Source organism: Etheostoma spectabile, chromosome 17 (genome assembly GCF_008692095.1).
Source record: "Etheostoma spectabile isolate EspeVRDwgs_2016 chromosome 17, UIUC_Espe_1.0, whole genome shotgun sequence".
NCBI classification, from domain to species: Eukaryota; Metazoa; Chordata; class Actinopteri; order Perciformes; family Percidae; genus Etheostoma; species Etheostoma spectabile.
This window is the reverse complement of record NC_045749.1, coordinates 19,859,604-19,880,631: the sequence shown is the minus strand read 5'-3', so window position 1 is coordinate 19,880,631 and position 21,028 is coordinate 19,859,604. Positions and strand designations below refer to the sequence as shown.

Genomic DNA, 21,028 nt, shown 5'->3' with positions numbered 1-21,028 from the left:
TGGGATTTTTAAAACAAACAATAGGAAAAACACATCCTAGAAATGAAATAATTGTTTCTTTGTTTAAAGTTTTGGAAAAAAAAAAACTTTTCAATTTGAGATGAGGACAAGGTCTTCCCGGACGTGAAAATGTCGGACCCAAAACAAAAAAAAATGCACTTCTTTTTTCACAAATTGCAGTTTGGCTAAACTAGCTTTGTGCCTTCTGCTGCAGGTGGAACAACGTTGCAATAGTGTAATAGTTAATCTTTCAGGCTCCTCTCAGTGCGTCGTTGTAGGCAGTTGGGCTGTCAAAAAAAATCCTTATACTAAACGTGTGAATGGGTAGGCGACCATAACATAAGAAAGGAACAGACGGCGTCTTTGTTATGGACAACTGAAAAAAAAAGCGGAGACAAATAAACAACACCCAAAAAAAAAAACAAGTAATTGTGCCCCCCCCCTGAATTCTTGAATTTAGGGTACGTTTGGTACGACGGGTGCACGTGCGTGGACCGCTGCATTACTGCTTTGAGGTCCTGACACCCAAAACCGCCCAGGTCGACTGGAGTTTCCAATTGTCACGAATTTTATTGGACAGGGAAATAGGCGTGGTACAGGTGAATCAGGACATGAACAATAACTCCGGCTTTTATAGGAGAGTAAAGACGGTGATTCATTATCACTTCTTGTTTCAGCGGGGTACTGAGGTTTTTTGGAATGAATTCTGTGGAGCGCGGTGTGAGACATCAGGCTGACACTGTTTATGAGACCACGTCATATTCATGCGCTGCCCACAGGTGAGTCGGCACTTGGGACAGCAACGGAGAGATATCTGAGGAGGGAGGACGGTCACAACATTATTCAAAAATGTTGTGTGTGTGGTGTGTGTTCAGTTTTTCTTCTGCTGGAACACACTGCGCGTAGCGTCACATAGTGTACAGGAGTTTGGATAAACTTTCTTTGCGGTCAGTCAGGCTGGTCAAAGTCTAGGAACATGGTCCCAAGTTTCCCCCTGATCTGTGTGAGGATGGGACAAAGAGAGATATGAGCTTATGAGTGCATGGATTCTGAAAACATTCTCTTAGTATCAAGGTACTGCTACACATCTAGAATTCCATGCCAGGATATGAAGCACACTCAAGCTCATATGTATCTCTTTGAAAAAAAAAAAAAAAAATCTTCAACAAAATGTCAGCTTTTCCGATTAAGAAAAATAAGTGTAATGTAGGTTCGTCTGACATGAAGTCAGCAAGGGGTTAATCCCATCTCTGGCCTCATGCAGGCAGGATTGCAAGCATGACCCAGAGAGATCACCATCTGAAAAAAATCAGCTGAGATGTGTGTGTGTCGTGTGTGAAAACCATGAGTCAGGCTGGCTGTGACTTCTAATCTCCCAACCTTGAGACCGTGAGTTGGAGGGAAAAATCCATGACGCACATAGATTCTCTACCTAACAAGTTCCAGGCCACAGGGAAGCAAAACCGAACAGGTTGCCCTTCTCTCCTGCTCCGATCATTTAGATCCCTTGTACACAATCTGAGGTTTGAAAAATCTTTCTGGGACACTGGTGAGTGCAATTGTCCATGGCACGCGGCATAGACAATTCACCAGAAAAGCTTTGATTTTCAAAAATAAGATTTTTGAAGCACAGAATTTGTTGCCACCTAAAAAACCAAAGACATAAACTCTACACACAAAAACCCAAACACAGATTATGCCTCTAAACCACTCTACACCCATAAGATAAAACATTACATAAGTAGGAATACCTTTAATGTTTTTTGTTCTAGGGTGACAATTGCGTCTAGAACGTTCCCTATCGTGTGAGGAAGAAGAGGGTGATGTTTATGGGCTGTAGCGAGTGTGAAAGCAGTTACTTCTTGGCAGCAGGTGTTAGTGTGTTTTGCATTTTCACTTCCCTTATCCGGTGCAGATGCCCGACTCTCCCAACACTTCCCGTTCCCCTCCTCCCTTTTCATCACCCGTTGCTGGTGTAGGTGCGGTCCCCCAGCACTGGGGGGGAACACTCGGTTGTCGTCTCCCTTCTGTATTGCGGGATGGGCAATTGCTGCCCAGTGACCTCTTCCTCCGCAGTGAACAGGTGTCTCGGTCGACACTGCTGGCCCTCCCTCCACTTGTTTCTGCCTCTTCCTCCGCTTGCCTCTGCTTCTGCCCCCCCCCCCCCCCTATGTACGCCAACGTTGACACTGTCAAAGGATTTGTCTTCTGTTATCTTCTGTCAGCCTGCTCGCTGGATTTGTAGCATTGGATGACGGTACCCGTGCTGATGTTATTGTCAGATTAGGTGGGGGAGAGGAAGTGGGCTGTTGGAGAGAGAGAGAGCGTTTGCAGCGAGGTGGGGGCTGTTTGGGATTGGTCCGCTAATGGTGCGTGCTTCATGGGGAGGAAAAGGACGGTGTTTCTCCCTTCGGCCGGGGCTGGAGGAGGGTTTTAGGGGTGGTGGTTTGAGCAGCTGATCGCCATCTTAAGACTCGGATAGAGGGGAAAATGCATTAGTACAGGGTTCATTTCTCCTCTCTGGTTCAACAGCATGACTGTTCTCCTTAGGTACTAGTTTTTTCATCTGTTTTCTTTCCCTATTAGTGGCTTCTGCCATCCACTGACTAAAAATTCTTGTTTTTATCTAGTTGAATTAAATCATGGGTGTTATGTTAATGGGTGAGCTGTTTTACCCCCTCCAAAATTTTTCTTCTTCTTCTAAATCTGCTTTAGGCACCTAAGCTCTGTGCTCAAAGAGAATCTCAGGGAAGCCATTGTTAGTGGTCCAATAAGCAAAAAACAATCTAATGCGTGTGTGGACCATATGGTTCCATATCATCAACCAACGGGGCCTGAGACGTGTGATGTGGTGTCTTTATTGCCCATGTCTAACTAGGAAATGAGCAGGCTAATTGAAGTACTTCTTTTCGTATAATCGGTCACTTACGGCCAGTTTAGTTCTCGGTAAACTTTGCGGAAAAAACCTGAAAACAGCTTGTAACTTAATTTAAGCTACAATATGATGTTATCTGTGATAGATTTTAGCGCGATGAAAATCGATAGGAAGCTACGATGACGTTATCTGTATGAATTCAAAAATCGATCCTTCACCCGTCCTACTCCGTGTTTGATGGATGATGTCAAATAGGGGTTTATTCTGTAAGACAACCTGGATGTTTAAAACCAAAATAAAACCCTTTTCTCCTTGTTTTTGTAAAAAACCTAAAAATTTACCAAAACAAAGATAAAAACTTTTCACCAAATAATCCAGGAAAACAGGGGTCAGTCTTGTCTCACACTGGGGTCGCGGTACCAATTCAAATTGTTTTTAAACATGAAATTTCTAACTACCCCCGCTGTTTGAAATTGAGTCTTTTAGTTTGGGATTTCAGAGTGGATCAAGCGAGCCCTCCGGGTTCTGACCTCGGTCTCTCAAAGATGTTTTGGCGCGGTGTAGAGGCCAGGTGATCCTCAGATCCCGGGTGCTAGCTGTAATCAGCACCAGCGGAGTCCCTTTCTGAGCCCTCCTTGAATCCTGCCGACAACGCCAAGTGGTTGTGGGAAGTTTTGTGCAGGAGGGAGGATTTGTAAATGAAGAAAGAGGGACCTTTGTTGAAACAAAAATAAAGACAGGCTGTAGACTGGATTAAACGTTTGGATATTCGGGAACGAGTTAATTAGTTTCGCGAGGAAAACAAGCAAACAAAAACGAGCGAATGGCCGTTCACATTGCAAACAGAAGTACCAAGGTGACACCAAAAACATTCTGGTAAATACAATCAGTAATCACTTCTTATATGCAGTGCCCCCAGAGGAACAAACCAACCCTTGTTGGAACCACCAGTTTAATCTCAAACAGAACCCAGTGGAATAGGCAGACCGTTGGCGCTCTTCCGTATTTCTCGAATTGTCCCCGTGTGTCAAGTGTCTGGACCGGTCATTCTATTTTAGCTAAAAAAGGACATTTGTTTTGGGGGGCTCGGTTCGCCTGGGACCTGCTAGATAAACACCGTTCTAGGCAATTTCGTCGGCTCCATCTCTACCTTTGGTGGGAAAATGAAAAAGTCAAACATACCCTTTCCCCTACAAAGAGATACAGGGACAGAACGGGAAACCCAAAATACCGGGGCATAAAATATTTTTGAATATTAAATACGAAAATCATTGGTACATGTAATTTTTTCCCTTTTAAAGATTTCCATCCGGGAGGTTGGCAATCTAGAAGTTTTTCCTGTTTCTGGCGGAGAGACTTATGTCTGCCTGTTTCTGTTTTCCGCCCCCTTTATATGCCACCTCAAAAAATTTTCATGTGCCCACAGACTGTGTTTTGTCTTGCATGTTAGTTGTTTGTCTGGGGGAATTAACCGGGTGTACTGTAAATACAGTTTTTCCCTTTCGGGGATCAAAAAGATTTCTGTTTGATTTGTTTCTGTAGACTTTTAGAGAGAGAGAGAGGGGTTCCCTTTGGGTTCACAAATGCAGATCCCCAAATTCAGTATTTTGGTGAAAATTTGCTTTCCCGGGCCAAAGTCTCGGGGGCTCTAATTCAGGGCTAAACTGAATAGGGGGACTTTATTTTTCTTATAAGTCTGAGAACAAAATTCCCTGGGTTAGGCCTTTAGCCTACAAAAGGTCTTTTGCCTTTTTGGATGGCGGGGCCTGCTATGGGGGCCAAGGTTTGAACTTACACATTTTGTTACAACATGCCCCTTCATACAAACAGATGTTGGGAATTCATCAAAGTTGGGTTGTCTTGTGTTTCATAATGTAAGGGAGAGATAAACACTCGCAGGGATTCAATAAAATTGGGGTGGTTCGGGAAACAGACGATACAGTGTGGGGGGAGGTTAGAAGGTGGAGGGGAAGGGGAGGCCCCCAACCCACCCCCCACCTCCTCCCCCACTTTTAATAAATATGCGAGGAAAAAAAATGATTACACGAAACTTTAACCACAATCCTTCAGGAAATGTAAGTGTGTTTGTCAACCTCTGACCCATCCCATCGCTCTCAGCGACTAAGACCCACATACTACCAAATAATGGGCTGGATTAGTTTATCGCCCCAAGTCACATTTGATTGGATATGTTTAGGTATGTGCACCTCCAAAACCTCCAATCATTTCATTTATTTGGTGACTTGGAGGATGCCGAAACACGACTTTGATCAAATAATGTATGCTTTATTAGTCCCACAAGGGGAAATAACAACTTACACTCTGTTGTCATTACACACATTACACAAAGGCCTAAATTACACACATGCTCAGGTCATATTCATGCACTAATGGAGAGATGTCAGAGTGGGGGGGCTGCCCATGGAAAGGCGCCCTGAGCAGTCGGGGGTTCGGTTCAAGAGCACCTTGGCAGTGCCCTGGAGGTGAACTGGCACCTCTCCAGCTACCAGTCCACCACCATACTTTTGGTCCGTATGTGGACCCAACCCAACTCCCTACGGACGGAGCTACTGCTAATCAAAATAAAATCACCCAAGCCACAGACTTCAGCTACATGTATCCATCAGTGCTGTTGTAAATTTGAATCAATAGCTAATGGATGGATATTGGTTATCAACAACATGGAAACCGAAAAGTTTCTGTACCTGTAAATACATCCATAAGTAACACCTGATAAACCCCTAGTAGAAAGTAAATTTGACTAAAGTCTACTTAAACATTACGCCTCCTGTCCAGCAGTGTGAGCAGGTGTTGTTGACAATGCCATGTGACTGAGTTGGCCCTGCTGTTGCTCTTTAACTTATTTAGCAGTCATTCATTTATCCAATTTTATCCCGGGGCCTTTGCCTGTTTCTTGCTGCTCCTCCTTTAACCAATCACTGCTAACAGGAAGCCTGCACAGCTTTGGGCAGGAGCCCAGATTGTGTGCTGTTCTACTGGGGATGGAGGCCGGCCCCACCAGACACAGTTTGGGATAATTACAGGACCGCTTGAGGAGATGTGTGTTCGCACGACAACGCACGTATACGCACACTGAAATGCACACGCTCATATGAGCAGCGCCTGCTGAGTTCTCTCCCCAGTTATCCCACCTCCCCTCAACACACACATACACACACTCCCTTCCCTCCTCCCAGGAGGACACATAAGTACATGCTCTCCCTCTGACAGAGGGAACTTCAAGGAAATCTGAAACTAGCTTTGGCAGTACTAGCAGTACTTCAAGCATGCCCGCCCCACCCACCTCACCCTCCCCCCGTACCATCTCCACCTGCATCCTGTACTCATCTTCCCGCTCTCCATCTGTATGCCACTCTTCCGTGTTGCGCCACCTCCCCGCCCCTCTCTGGCGCTGCCGCCATGCAGCATCCGACGCCTTTACAGTCTCAGAGTCAAAGTCATCTCTAATCTCTATTTCCATCGTTTCTTTCCAACGTGGCTCGTTTGACATTGATTTGAGCAACACCCCAGCTGTCACGCTACATCGTCTGTTTGCTTGTATTAAGCAGCAGAACAACCTACAGAATATCCTTGTTTTCCCTCGCCTTACCTCATCTTACCTCAGACCATCCAATTTGGATTGGGTTGGACATCTCAGTCGATTGTTAAGTATGCGTGACCAGCGTTAAATAACCTATTAATTTAGCGAAGAACTTGGCTAAGGATGTGACCTAGATCTGAGGTTACATCCAACTGTCAGCTTAAAGATGCTGTACAGAAGATTTCCTCATTAGTGTGCCACTGTGAAATTAGTTTCGACGGTAAACCCTGGCAAAGGAAAGACTCAAGACATTACAATATCTGCAGTGATTTGCTTTGTACTTTCCATTGGGTCCAATTTGAGTGTTCCTGAGCTCATTTCCCCATGTGTAAAATGCTTCCGGTAGACTAGTTACTTATGCATCAAAGCAGTAGGGTGCCGCTATAATGAATATGCCCATAGTAGACAGCTTAGAGGGACCTTTCAATTTAGCTCTGTTAGCATTCGCTAAAATTCTTAAAACAATTTGTGTGACAGTGTTCTTTACAGAAAATGCATATAGGGTGCCATTCTAAATCCACTGTAGAAATACTGAGGTATAAAGCTTTTCAGAAAAGGATGTCCGTAAAATCAGCTACTCACAATTAGTGAATGATCAAGTGAGTTAGTCACTGTTTAAATAGCAACATGTTAAACGCTGGGTGTATTGAGACTACAGAAAGACTAGCTTTAGCATGGTTTCCATTTTGTTTTAGTGACCTCTCACGTATGAAAAATACGGATTTTCACTAGCCTAAATTTGTATGGGTGTGCCGTTTGGTCAATCTCTCCATCTTGGACATCCATCCTAGGGGCTGACAGAGGGAGCTGGAGGTGACAGAAGCTGGAGCTTTTTAATGGGGACACATTTATCAGGTTTTCTGGGGCCGTTTCCAGCTCCTGTTTTGTTAACTGTGTGATCATTGTGCTGCTCACTGATATGATCACTGATTGAAATTATGTATGGCCACTATGAATAGTAAAATATCAAACAGGGGCTGTGTTTATAGGTCTTATCTAGACATTCCTACCTTAAAAAAATTATTGTTCAGGACCCGTATTGAAGTCACGGTATTGGTACCGATAAAGGATTTTTAAGACCGATACCGATACAAATATTTGATGATTTAAAAATCCGACATTCTGATATATCGGGTGATATTTAGTATATATTTTTTTAAATCCAGAAACACGTTACAAAGCATAAGCAGATTTGCCTACCATTGGTTATTTGTAGTTATTTATGAGTTCTCATTAAAACAATATGCTAATAATTTGTTTTATTGTCAAAGCAGAACTAAAATATATTAAAGTTATGATAAATAAAAAAATATATATATATATATAAAAAAAATACAAACTTAAGATATGAAACTTAAAGTCCTTTGAACAAAAGCACAATAACAAAAAATATTCTGTGTTGCCAACAGGGACGTTGTAGAGCGCCCTCTGGTGAAACTATGCAACTCATAACATGGTGGACCATGGTTGTTTTTTTGTTTTTTTTTATATTCATTCATCAGAATCATTTAGTTGTCATTATAAATGATTCTGATGAATGAATATTTAATGTTTGTGGTTTTGACGACCTTTATAAATGCCAATACCGATAGATCAGGAAATGCCCAATATCGGCCGATAATATCGGTCCGCCGATATATATTGATAATATTGGCCCGCGGAATATATCGGTCAGGCTCTACTGCCCATGGCCCCCCAGTGGATAGAAATGTAGGTGTATAGGTGTAAACCGAGCCCTGGGCATCCTGCTCTGCCTTTGAGAAAATGAAAGCTCAGATGGGCTGATCTGGAATCTCCAAGGTTTCCTCTGAAAACCTGTCAGATGGACAACATGGCTGTATTGCTTTATTTATGTTAATGCAATTTCACTTCCTACATCAGAGGTTTAGTTCTTGTTTTTGTTTGCTGAAACCTAATCAGCCAACTGTGATCAATGTGTGCACCCCTACCTTTACCATCCCCCCCCTCTCTCTCCTTATTTCCATATTACAAACACTTCCTTTGTATATGTTCTTGGCACTAATGAAGCTCTGAAGCTTGCGGACTCCACAGCAGTGATTGACTTACCACCCGCTCTTTGCTCTACTCTCCATAATCAGCTCAAGGACACTTCCAATTAGCATCCGGGGTGCTTTTCATCATGCTAACGTGTCTCCTCGCTTCCCTCACTCAAGTATCTTCCTAGTGAGGATGTGAAGAGATGTGAGGATAAAGCAGCTGCCAATAGAGAAATCCTCGGTTCTTATGCGGCATGACGTGATGAAAGACTGCGTAGGATACACCTGTTTTTCCTCGCTCTAAGCTTCTCCAGAAGTGAAAGGTCACATAAACACATTTGAATACAATAAAATGGGAAAATATAGTATCTTTTTTGTACACATAATTTTGTCAAATGGTCAAACTCCAAACCAAACTTTGAACGCTTTTTTCAAGAACTGCATGAATATGGCAACACTGTTAAAGACATCAAGAAGTAGAAGGCTATTTGGACTGATTTTGTGTTTGAGAAATGTACCGATGATTTGAATGTGTATTCCATTTTCTATTACTTTTATTTATTTTTACATACAGCGGCTTGCATGAGTTGACTAAAAAGAAGAATAAAAAAATCATCTTTTGGAAATTGATCTTAATGCCTTAAAGCGTAACTCCTAGGGTCTTTTTGTGAATATACCTGAGTCAAACTTTCATTTAAACGCATGATTAGGACCAAAATGCCACTTTTAATATCACCGTGTTTTTGTTTTTTGGTCAAATGGTCTTTTGAATGGCTAGGGGCACTACAATCGCCAATTTTAAAACACTAAGAAGGCTCGACACAACATGCATGGGATGTGCTGTAATCATTCAAGTTTTAGAAGAGTTCTTTGGACATGTATACAGCGCATTCAGAATATGTGTCTCAATCAAGGTTTTTTAAGACAGTTTGTGAGAGTTGAAGGCCTCTTGCCTGTTTACGGCTTACAGTCAGTTCTTTGTGTTGTTGTGGTTGTTGTACACAAACCAACCAGCCAAAAAGACCGCAGTATAGATGCATGGCCAAACAAAAAGCCCAGATTTCTGGTTGGTAGGAGAGACACTCCTACTTATAAACATTTGACTTTGGAATTTGTTTTCAAGAAGGCAGTTGAAGAAAGGAAAGAGGGAAGCTGTGTTGAACAAGTCCGCCATCTGTAGAAAACTTAGAAAAACTCCTAATCTTATCCAATCCTTTTTACACAACTGCATGTAAACAGGAATATTATTAGACCTCCCTTTTATTAGCAATGTAAACAGCTTAGTCGGAATATTGTGCTTTACCAAATAAGGGCCAAAAACGTAAAGGTACTATGACATGGTGATCTTTGGAGGCTTTTATGTAGACCTTAGTGGTCCCCTAATACTGTATCTTAAGTCTCTTTTATATAGACCTTAGTGGTCCCCTAATACTGTATCTGAAGTCTCTTTTACATAGACCTTAGTGGTCCCCTAATACTGTATCTGAAGTCTCTTTTATATAGACCTTAGTGGTCCCCTAATACTCTATCTGAAGTCTCTTTTATATAGACCTTAGTGGTCCCCTAATACTGTAACTGAAGTCTCTTTTATGTAGACCTTAGTGGTCCCCTAATACTGTAACTGAAGTCTCTTTTATGTAGACCTTAGTGGTCCCCTAATATTGTATCGAAGTCTCTTTCCCAAAATGCGACCTTGGTGCAGAATTCCAGCAACTAGAGCCAGTCCCACAATGAGCTTTCCTTAGTATGTGCCCTTTCTGAGTCTGTAGCTCTTGATGAGGAAAGAGGGGGGGGCAGGCGGAGGGTAGGGGTGTGGCCTTGACCAACTGCCACTTTGCACTTTGAAAGCCTCTCTCTCTGAAAGGGGAGAGGCTTTTGAGAAAAGAGGAGGTAATCTTGCCCCTTATGACCTCATAAGAAGCAATATTGCAGATCGGCCCATCTGAGCTTTAATTTTCTCAGAGGCAGAGCAGGATACCCAGGGCTCGGTTTACACCTATCACTATTTCTAGCCACCGGGGGACAATAGGCAGGCTGGGGGAACGCATATTAAAAATTAAAAACCTCACAAAGTGAAAGTTTTATGCCATGGGACCTTTAATATTATGTGCATGTAGACATAGTAAGTGCCATAATGAAGAGGCTGACTAACATTTTAATTTTCTCTATCCTCTTTTTTTTTTGTAACTCTCATCTCTCCCCTCTTTCTATGAGCTGGCAAAGCCTTTAAACAAAGTTAGATCAGCTCCCCCGTTCAAACATTATTCATGAATATTAAAACGAGGAAGAGCAGAGATATACAGTGCATTTTGGAAAACAACCACGCGCTGATGGTTGTCAACGTGACTATCATTTATATTCAGATTTGTTATTCGGAGTGCACTCATCGTGTCCTCTAACTCAACTGATAAGGAGCTGCTCAGTATCCAGCGGTAGAACCTCACTGTATCCCAAACAACCTTGATGATTCAATAGCGCTTTTTGAACCTGTCTTTCCATTCTTGTATTATTGTCTTGCAGTCAAGGATAAGACAAAGCAGTCAGTTCTTGAAGGAAAACGTGTATAGAGACAGCCTTGGAGTGACATTCAGTGGTGGAATGTAACTCAAGTACTTTATTTAAAGGTCCAATATGTAATATACTAACTGTAATCAATCCAGCCATGAAAGCAGCAAATAAACGAACAGGATCAATGGAGATAGATTGTATTAACTTATACGATCATTGTATTGGTGACTTATACGTGGGAGGCGTTTTGCTTCCTTCACGCAACTACAGAGGAAGTATGAGCTGGGGAATTACCTACAAGTTAGGGACTACGTTCGGAGGTACTTAAGAGATTTTGAGACGGAATCACAATCTAAAATAAATGAATGGTAACGAAAGTAAACTGATATCCCACGTCTATGACAATGTGTTATCAATAAGCTCCCCATCTACTGAAAATTATAAATATGTGGGAAGAGGAACTTGGTGATTCTATTCCAGTTGACTTATTGAAAGAAAGTCTTGAAAAAATACACAATTGTTGAGATAACGGAAGACATTGTCTTTTCCAATTTCGTATTATACATAGGCTTCATTACTCGAAGGAGCAACTACATACCATATACCCAGAAGTGTCACCTATGTGTGATAAGTGCCACTCTTCCGCAGCAACACTTCTCCATAGTTTTGCTTTATGCCCAAGGCTCCAGCTGTTCTGGATTGATATATGTAACATTATGTCTGCGGTCATAAATACTTCAATCAAACCTGAGCCCCTGTTCATCATTCTTGGAATATCAGAGACCTTCAGGAAACTGAGTGTGGCACAGCAGCGCTTTCTCTCTCATTTGTTTCATAATAGCAAAGAGATTTATCCTCATCTCATGGAAGAGCACAACCGTGCCTACCTCTAAGATGTGGTAGAGGATTTAACTAGCACACTTCATTTAGAAAGGATAAGGTACACGCTGAAAGACAGGCTCATCTTATTCAATAAAACATGGAAACCCCTCATATCATACTTCACAACTACAAATCCAGTACCACAGTCCGCATCCTAGCACACTATAAATGACAGTTTTAATGGTTTTAGAGTGACGGTCTCTGTGAGGGAGGGTGGATGGGGTGGAGATACATGGGAAGGGGTTAGACGGGCGGACGGGGGGGGTTGGGATAGTGTGAAGGATCGGGGTCAGTCTGATGGTGTTATTGCCACCATTTTGTTTGTTGTTACTTGTCTTGTTTTGCTTTGTCTTGTATTAATGTTGTACCACTTTAAGCTTACTGTTTATTTGATTTTTTTTTTGTATTTAGTTCTAAAAACAGACGCTCAGAATGTACAAGTGAATTGTACGATAAATCATATTCTTTAATAAAAAGATAAATTAAGATTTGAGATAAATTAAACTACCCAACAATTTATCGGCTGAAACGATTATGTGATCAAACACTTAGTTGATTGACAGAATTGTAACATTTGAGGACTTTTTATACTTTAAGTACATTTCCTGATTGATACTTTTACTTAAGCAACATTCTTAACGCAGGACCTTTATCTTATAACAGAGTATTTTATAGTGTGATTTTAGTACTTTTACTTAAGTAAAGCATCTAAATACTTCTTCCACCACTGGTGACATTGGTGATGTTTTTGAGGAAGGCGAGGCAGCTCTTAACATCTTTTTCTTTGAGTTACAGGAATGTAATCAAGTCTGACATGTTTTCCAAGGGAGACATACTGTACAGTGTGTAGAAGCCAAAGTTCAGAGAAGTCGAAGGAATAACTTGATGTGTCCTCTGTCCCCCCGTGTCAGGTCGGGGTCGTGCTGCACTACTCGTCTCTGTCGACCATGCTGTGGCTCGGGGTGACGGCCAGGAACATTTACAAACAGGTGACCAAGAAGCCTCCGCAGAGCCAAGATGGCGACCCGCCTCCCCCCCGTAAACAGCCCCCCCTGTTGAGGTAAGCACGGAATGTCCTTGCAAGCCTGCCACACTGCCTCGAGACAGAAAAGTACACACACAGCTCTGTACAGGACTGTGTGTGCGTACACTACTTTTTTCTAAATGTCACAAGCCAAAAAAACATCTAATTTTTATGTTATTTTTTATATATATTAAAGAAACACAAACAGCGACAAACATCCACAAACAAAAAGCCAAAAGAGATCTTTAACAATATTGTATCTTATATTTTTGTTTTATGTAAAATCTTAACCTAAAAAATGTAGTGTCGTAAAAAGTAAAATATTTCTGTCCTAAATTTTGTGAAGTATGAAGTCACATTACATGGAAACACTTACAATTAAGTACAAATGCCTCTTAACTGTACTCATATATAGTACTTGAGTAAATGTACTTATTCACTTTCCACTGCAGATTTTCAGTTTCTCTGATTTCTAGATGCAAATCTTAAAATAAGTGTGGTTTAAGTAAAGTGTTATGAGTCATGTGTGTGTTCATTTGTCATAGTAGTCTCATCTTCTTGTGCAGGGGTGTCTTTATCAAAGTATTTGAGCGTATGTGTAGTTTGTGTATTTCTCTTTAGGGATTGGTTGGCTCATGTTTCCTTTTGGATGGCAACAATAGCTTGGATGAGTTATTGCGCAGAAATCCACAGCTAGGTTGCATTCTGTCAAGCCTCTGGCTTTGTTCACTCTTTAGTGACATAACTGTCAGGTCTTCCTTTTTGTACCGCTTTGGCTCTCCTTGTGGATTTCTCCCACATTTACTCTTGTTGGAAAAATACATTTTTAATCTGAGTCACTGTCAGCCATGAGTGAAGAAGTTAGGTTTTGAACGGTAATGACTCAGTTAATGTGAACAGGAGTCTGAGAAATGCCAGAGATTAGAGGAGCCGAGTTAATTCCTTTTAATTAGGGAGATTTATGATCTGAGGCCTATTTAGCTCCGACTCACCTGGTGATATTCAAGCAGCACACTGCTGCTTAGCAACAATAAACCTGACAGAGAGAGGTTATAAGACTGACGAGCATCTGTCTAAGGTTTCTGTCTATTATCTTTGATCCACATCCACATGTGTTTAGGAGCAAAAAGTACATCCTAATAAGATTACAATTTGGTGTGCTACAGATCATAAATAGCCTAAATGTATTGTCATGGTAATCAGAAAGCTACCAGCAATGAAATGTTTAGTGCACATTCCACAGCTCTCACTAATAGGAGTCAGCTGGGACACTGGGACACTGAGATTGTATGACAACTAATTAGCAAGCAAGTGGAGGGGTCAACATAGTTAGGTAAAAGTAATGGATAAACATCTGAAATATTTAACCACATGTAAAGGCTGAACAGTTATGTCATTTCTAAAATGAATAAACTGGTGAAATTGCTCCCTAAAAGTAATGTGTAAACAGTCAGGGCAAAAATAGCTGAAAGTAAGCAGTATAAATAAATACGTTCAAAGTAATGGCTAGGCCTAAACGCTGGTCGCCAATAGTATAGACTAATGGATAAACACTAACTGATAAATTGTTGAAATGGGTAGCTAAAAGTAACTTAAAAACAGTTGAAATAATTCCAGATAAACCTAATGGACAACCATTGTTAGCTAAAACTATACGAAGTAATGGAAAAATGGAAATGTCCAGTTTTAAGTGGAAGTAGTAGGCATGCAAACTTGACCAAACCAACCTGAGCATTGAAAAATCAATTGCATGGAAAAAAATATTGTAAAATTATCTTTTTTTTTTTAATGTTGTGATACTTAACATCCGCTATAAAATGTAACCCTCATGTTGTCCTTGTTTCAAATTGACCCGTTTTCCAATAAAAGTGTTGTTTTTAACTACCCAAAATAACATGATTGATTCCACATAACGCTCTTTGGCAGGTACAAATCTCTACTTTCATTAATTTTGGGGCGTCTTATTCAATTTTATAGCCTAATAAAAAAACAAATTTTAGTGGTTTTGAAATAGTATTGAGTAAAAGTTGACATATTCCAGTCCGTGATTATCCATCAACATCCATTCCTTTCATTTTAGTCTAAATAAATCCTAATTTCTGCTTTTCTAACTCAAACATTAGGTATAATTTCCTATAAATGAGGTTTATTGACCTTACATTCCAAAAATAACTGTAAAACTAAAGTTAATAAGTTAGTGTTAGTTACAAAGTGTTGAAACTACAAAAAAGTGGCAAACATGGAGAAAAAAAAGGGACAAAAACTTAAAAAAAAAGTTAAGGACATTGATAAAAAGCGTCAACAAAAGTGTCGATTGCCAATTTTGACGGGAAGACAACACAAGGGTTAACTGCAATGGCCAGCTTTGGCACATGACAGGTGGCATTGAGTTGCTCATCTCATATGGATGGGGGGGTTCTCCAGTCAGTGCCCTGGATCAAGACACTGGCTCAGATCTGGAGTTGGTCCCCGGGGGCTGGAAATGGCTGCCCACTGCTCCCTTTAGGGGTGGGTTATATGCGAAGAATGTATGTGTATGTGAAATTAAAAGTACCTTTAGCTTTACATTGGACAGAAAAGGTTAGGAACCACTGCTCCAACCTGACAACGTATAGTTTGTATAGTTCAGATTCTGCAGTTTAGATGCAGATACACATTCATGCAGGACAATGTCTAGAACAGCAGATCTGCTGTTTAGTAAATGTTTTGGCTCAGTGATTCTGTTTGACGCTCCCTGCTGCGCTTTAAGGCAAAAAGAATGGAGGACAGATATATGCCAAGGGGGAGGAGGAAGGTCGAGGAAGCGAATGACCTAAAACAACCTGTTGCTATGCCATCACCGCCCCCCCCCCCCCCCCCCCCCCCCCCCGCTATAAATAATTACCTCAATCACCCGAGAGGCAGCCGAGCCAGGAGCCTTATCACAAATCTAAATGCATTTAGCTTTTTGACCCGTTAAATTCCTATTCGCTTAGACACACACATCTGATTGGATTTCTGCGTTTTTTGATGTCTCTTTTTTTTAAAATCTTCCACTCATTCTCCACTTCATTCCTTTTCTGCTTGCTCACGCCATTTGGCATGTTTAAGAGGATCAGCTTTTGGACACACCGGGCGCTCGGGCCTTTTTTGCGGCGAGAAGGTGCAGCGCGAGCTCTTCTGCACGTTGCAACTGTGCTGCAGAGCTGAACTCCAGGAGCTCCGACGAGAAATCCTTTTAAGAGAAGGTTCGGGAGCAGAGATAGGGAGGCAAACATAGGGTGCACCGGAACAAATGCCTGTTTGTCATTTAATCGTGTATTCGGTTTGGGAGAGTCATTTCCTCAAAGCTGCAGGAATATATCATGTTTCGTTTCAGTTGCTTGAATTTTCTTGAATCTTGAATATTGTGAAGACAATATAGCCGAATGACCCCACACTAGAAAAGGATTTGGAATTGCACTGGATATGAACCCTACTTGGAGCAACTCACTATTTGCTTTTAGACTTACTTTCTATGGGGTGTTTTAGAGGATCATTGGTACACGTAGAATTCACATGGACATTTATCACCCATACACCTGCAACTAATATCTAAAAAAATCTATAAATGAGCAATGTCATATAACTGACATTGTTTCAACTGGAACTTGCTCAATAATGTATTCCTGACTGAACGCCACTGAGGATGAGGGTCCCCCTTAACACTAAGCAGCACTTTCCTCGCAAACAAATCCTCAGACACCTGCGTGATTGGGGGTTTTAATATGGGACCTTCTCGAGGCTCTCCCATCATGCACCGCTTGCGAATGAGATGATTTGTCTGGAGGCAGACGAGGGGATCGTGTGGCGCGGCCGCCGAGTTGATCCACAGTGATTGACTGTAATGCTCCCTGTCAGACAGGCTCATGGAATGAGACTTAGCAGCTGGAGACAAATCAATTTCTCCTCTGAGAATCCCCCCCCAACCGCCTTTTTCCTCCTCATCTTACTCGTCGCCTGTCCCTTCACTCCTGACAGCATCTGATGGCACACCCAGCAGACCATCACACCGACCTGTGTCAGAAATCTGCTACACCGCGTTGGACCACACACCTTAAACGCCTCTGTGCATGCCATTGCCGTTTTTGCCGATCTTTACACTCTAAAAGTGAGTAACTGTCGTTAGACAGTAGCACCAAAACCTTAACCTTTTGGAACCATGCCAAAACAAAGGCACCAAAGGTACAAACTCATTTTCTGTTTTGCACTTTTTACGTCTTTATTAAAAACGATGTATTTGTTCTGTACTGGCACAATCTTTCACAGAAGCCTGTATGAAAAAATAGGTACACAAAGTACTAAAGAGAGCAGTGTTGTGTATAAAGTACAACGGTGTGTTGTTGCTGCTTTGAAAGAGTAATTCAAGTGGTGCACGTGTGTATCATTTTATTGCAAAACTACCATTTTGATAAAGGATTGTTAGATTTTGACTGCAGCGTTTGTGTCATATTGACATAGAGGTAAGATATTTATCTCCAAGTGTCGTGTGAAGAGTTTTTGCCACAATGAGCCACATTCCGCTCCACGTGTGAAAGCAATCGGCAAAGAACTGTAACTGACAGTCATCTGCTGTGATGGGTGCAGATCATTCCTCTAAAGCAACACTTCCCTTTAAAAGAACATTTATCTCCAACATCTGTTGAATTTTACCCTCAGTATTTCTCCCCAGCAGTCTGAGACACTGAATAAAGTCATGTCACATAGATATGCTTTTCTCTGGTTGGGATGTTTTAGAAAACCTATTCTTAGCTGCTGTAAAGGGAAATGGCTAGTTTGAGTGACTGGTGATGCATGAACTATGAGATATGTGTATTAAAAAGTGAAATGGTCCACTGAGGTAGAAATCACAAAATGACCCAACACCCCTGGAAAGAAGAAGATGGAATGAATATACTAGACTGTTACACGTTGCAGTTTTAAAGCAAAAGCAGAAACAATGGGTTTACTCAGGTGAACCCATTTTGGCCGCTTGTACCCTGGATCTTGTTTTTTCAGTCATGACCATAGCTTTTCATCACAAGAGTGCTATAAATTGAATGTAATACCGTCCCCACTGCTCCGATTCTCCGACCAATCTCCCGCTCCACTGTCCCCTCACTCGCGAATAAGACCCCCAGGTATTTAAACTCCTTCACTTGGGGTAAGGACTCCCTACATGGAGTAGGCACTCCACCGGTTTCCTGCTGAGAACCATGGCCTCAGATTTAGAGGTGCTGATCCTCAGCCCAGCCGCTTCACACTTGGCTGCAAACGGATCCAGTGACTGCTCGGTTGAAAGCTCGGTTCCCAGCAGAACTATGGAGTCCCCCACTGGAGCCCCATACAGGATTCCATTCAAGGTCTCCAAGAAGGCCAAATACTCTAAACACCAGTCTGAGTTTCCCCCCCCCATAACCCGCAGGCGTAGGGAGGCGACCCTCTTGTCCACCGGGGTGAACTCCAACGTAGCAGCGCTCAGTGTGAGTATCCCCACACCCGCCCGGCGCCTCCCACCCTGGGCAACTCCAGAGAAGAACCCCTATCCAGGAGTATGATTCCAGAACCGAGACTGTGCGTAGAGGTAAGCCCCACCCGATCTTATTGGTAGCGCGCCACCTCTCGCAAGACTCCTTCCCCCACAGAGAGGTGACATTCCACGTCCCCAGAACCAGCCTCTGCCTCCCGGATCTGGTCCGTCTAGGCCCCTGACCTTCACTGCCACCCGTGTGGCAGCGCACCGGCCCCCAGCGGTTCCTCCCACAGGTGGTGGGCCCATAGGATGGAGAGGGAGGTACCACGTTGCTTTTTGGGGCTGGGCCCGGCCGGCCTCCGTGGCAAACCCGACCACCAGGCGCTCGCTGACGAGCCCTCCTTCTTGGCCTGGCTCCAGACCCCCCCAAGCTTCCTCCGGGCAGGGTAACTTCACCTCTTCCTCAATTACTCATGGGGGTTTATGAACCATTCTTTGTCTTTGTCGGAAAGGCTCTTTTAATTACTTTTTGATATATTTTTTAATATTATTAATTTTAACTGATAGGAATAATCAGTCAACATCAGTCAATATTAACATCCCTAGCCTACAGTTGCATACCCATAGGCCTATGGCCTGTGATGGAACCATCCGTTGTCCCCAGCTGTGCTATGTTTATATCCTGGACCAGGTCCATAGAGAGGACAGCTCATAGTAAGAAAACAGAGGACAGTGCATAAGCAAACGAACACGGATGGGAGGGAGTCACTGGAGCTGCTGGCTAAAAGGCACTTCAGGGTCTATTTATATCAGATGATTGCTGTTCCTAAACTCACTCCAAAGCACAACTCTGCATACACAGCCATTTTATTTGAAGCCTTTTTTTCAGTAGAATGGCCGACCAAAATGTATGTCAAAATGTGCAAGACACTGTGTGTGTATTCACACAAGAGGGAGTGCATTGGATAGAATTTTAATGTGAAGGAGCACAAAAGCAGAGCATCATGTAGACAGTCGTTTGATCAAACATGATATACATTTTTTGCACGCACTCTACGTGTTTTGTCGGTCACAGGCCTGTGGGAAACACAGGCAGGGGATAAAGGGCCATGAGGCTTCTAAAGCACAGGGTGCTTTAACATCCACTACTTCTTCTCATGTATGCTTATCTGGCTGAAGGCTGTGTAAATGGCTTTCTGTTGGAGGAGAGTCCCCCCGGGAACCCTTCCACTCAAAGACAGTGACAGGCCGGTAATGCCCCCACACCACCCCCCCATCCACCTAACCAGCCCTCGCCAAACATCTTGATTGTAATTGAATTTTTGGGCCGGGTGCTTTGTGAAAGAGGACAGATTGGGAGAGAGAGAGAGGTGGGGAGGGGGGAACTGAGGATGAAGATGGTGGAAGATGAAGTGGTGCAAAGGTTAAAGCAGTGACAGAGGTTGAAATTGAACTGGAAGAAAGGAAATAGGAAAGTGCTATATAGGAAAGTGGATGACAGTGCAGAGAGAGGGGACAAGGACAGCTGCTGGGGATTAACACGGTTCCTGTGCTGAATTCCTAATGCTCATTATATGTATTCTGTGATGCAAGTGCATTGTTCAGATACTTGCCTGCCCACCTGGAGAAAAAAAAAGTACTTTCACTAGGCGGCGAGAGGGAAAACTTAAAAGTGACACCCAGTTGCGCACATCGTAAAATGACAAATGGCAATACCCGAGGGGTTACAATAGGGGAAAACATTTTTTGGAACGAGATACCCCAACACAAGTTTTCCTTATCGGCACGGGTTTTCCCAGACCCCCAATGGAAAAAAGTGAACACGTAAGGCGCTTTTTTGGGCCCTAGCCCCAAAAGAATATTGGACCCAGTTTTTTCAAAAGCCCATATTTCCAGATTTTCGACCTTTAATGGTATTTTAGAAAAATATCAGAAAAAAAGGAAATCAGAAGAAAATTTAAACTTGGTTTGAGAATGTTTCTGTCTCGGAAAAAATTGAAAGATCTGGAAACCATACGTACCATTCCCAAGGGTTTTGGGACACACTTTCCATAACTGAATGGGAAAGTAATTTGAGTGGACTGTGTAAGCAAAACGGGATCTAACTTGGAACGCGAAAAACAAAACAATTCTCATGAGCTAAATAGTCATGCCCTTTTTGGGAAAAAGGAAGGTGTCCCTTTTCATACCGGGCCCCAGATGTAATCTTTAGTTAGAAAATTTTTAAATTTGTTTTTAAAAAATCTCTCCCCACGTCGCTATGATGGCCAAATGAAGTCCGTAAACCAGCTTTTTTTTCCAAAAGCCCCCTAGAGGCCCGTTGTTACAAGGGGTTTGAAGAACAAATTGAAACGTCTTGGGGCCTTTTCTTTAAAACCAAGAGACCCCTCTAGTTGTCAAAAATAAAGCAGGGGTTTCACAAACTTCTTTTATCCATCAAGACTGTCGCTGACCTTAACTTCCCTTTGCATTGTTGTCTAAAATCTGCTTGAAAAACCTCGTAGGAACACATAAAAGCCGACACCCCAAATCCAAATGTTAGAAAAGGGCTTCCCCGCATTTGTTTTTAAAAAGGAGTTGGTACCCCACCAAACAAAAGCTTACACTTTATCAAATGCAACAATCCACATAAATTTGGAGGGGGAATGATTTTCAAGACTACGTGCTGATG

General features: G+C 42.3%; 1 protein-coding gene across 3 annotated transcripts in view; it reads left to right on the top strand.

Moving 5' to 3' along the window:
- adgra1b (adhesion G protein-coupled receptor A1b) overlaps positions 1 to 21,028 on the top strand; it is a 211,245-nt gene that overhangs the window by 182,752 nt on the left and 7,465 nt on the right. For all 3 annotated transcript variants that reach the window (XM_032541028.1, XM_032541026.1, XM_032541029.1), the window contains one exon: positions 12,775 to 12,923. In XM_032541028.1, coding sequence (XP_032396919.1) covers positions 12,775 to 12,923 — 149 coding nt within the window. The remainder of the gene's footprint in view (positions 1 to 12,774; positions 12,924 to 21,028) is intronic.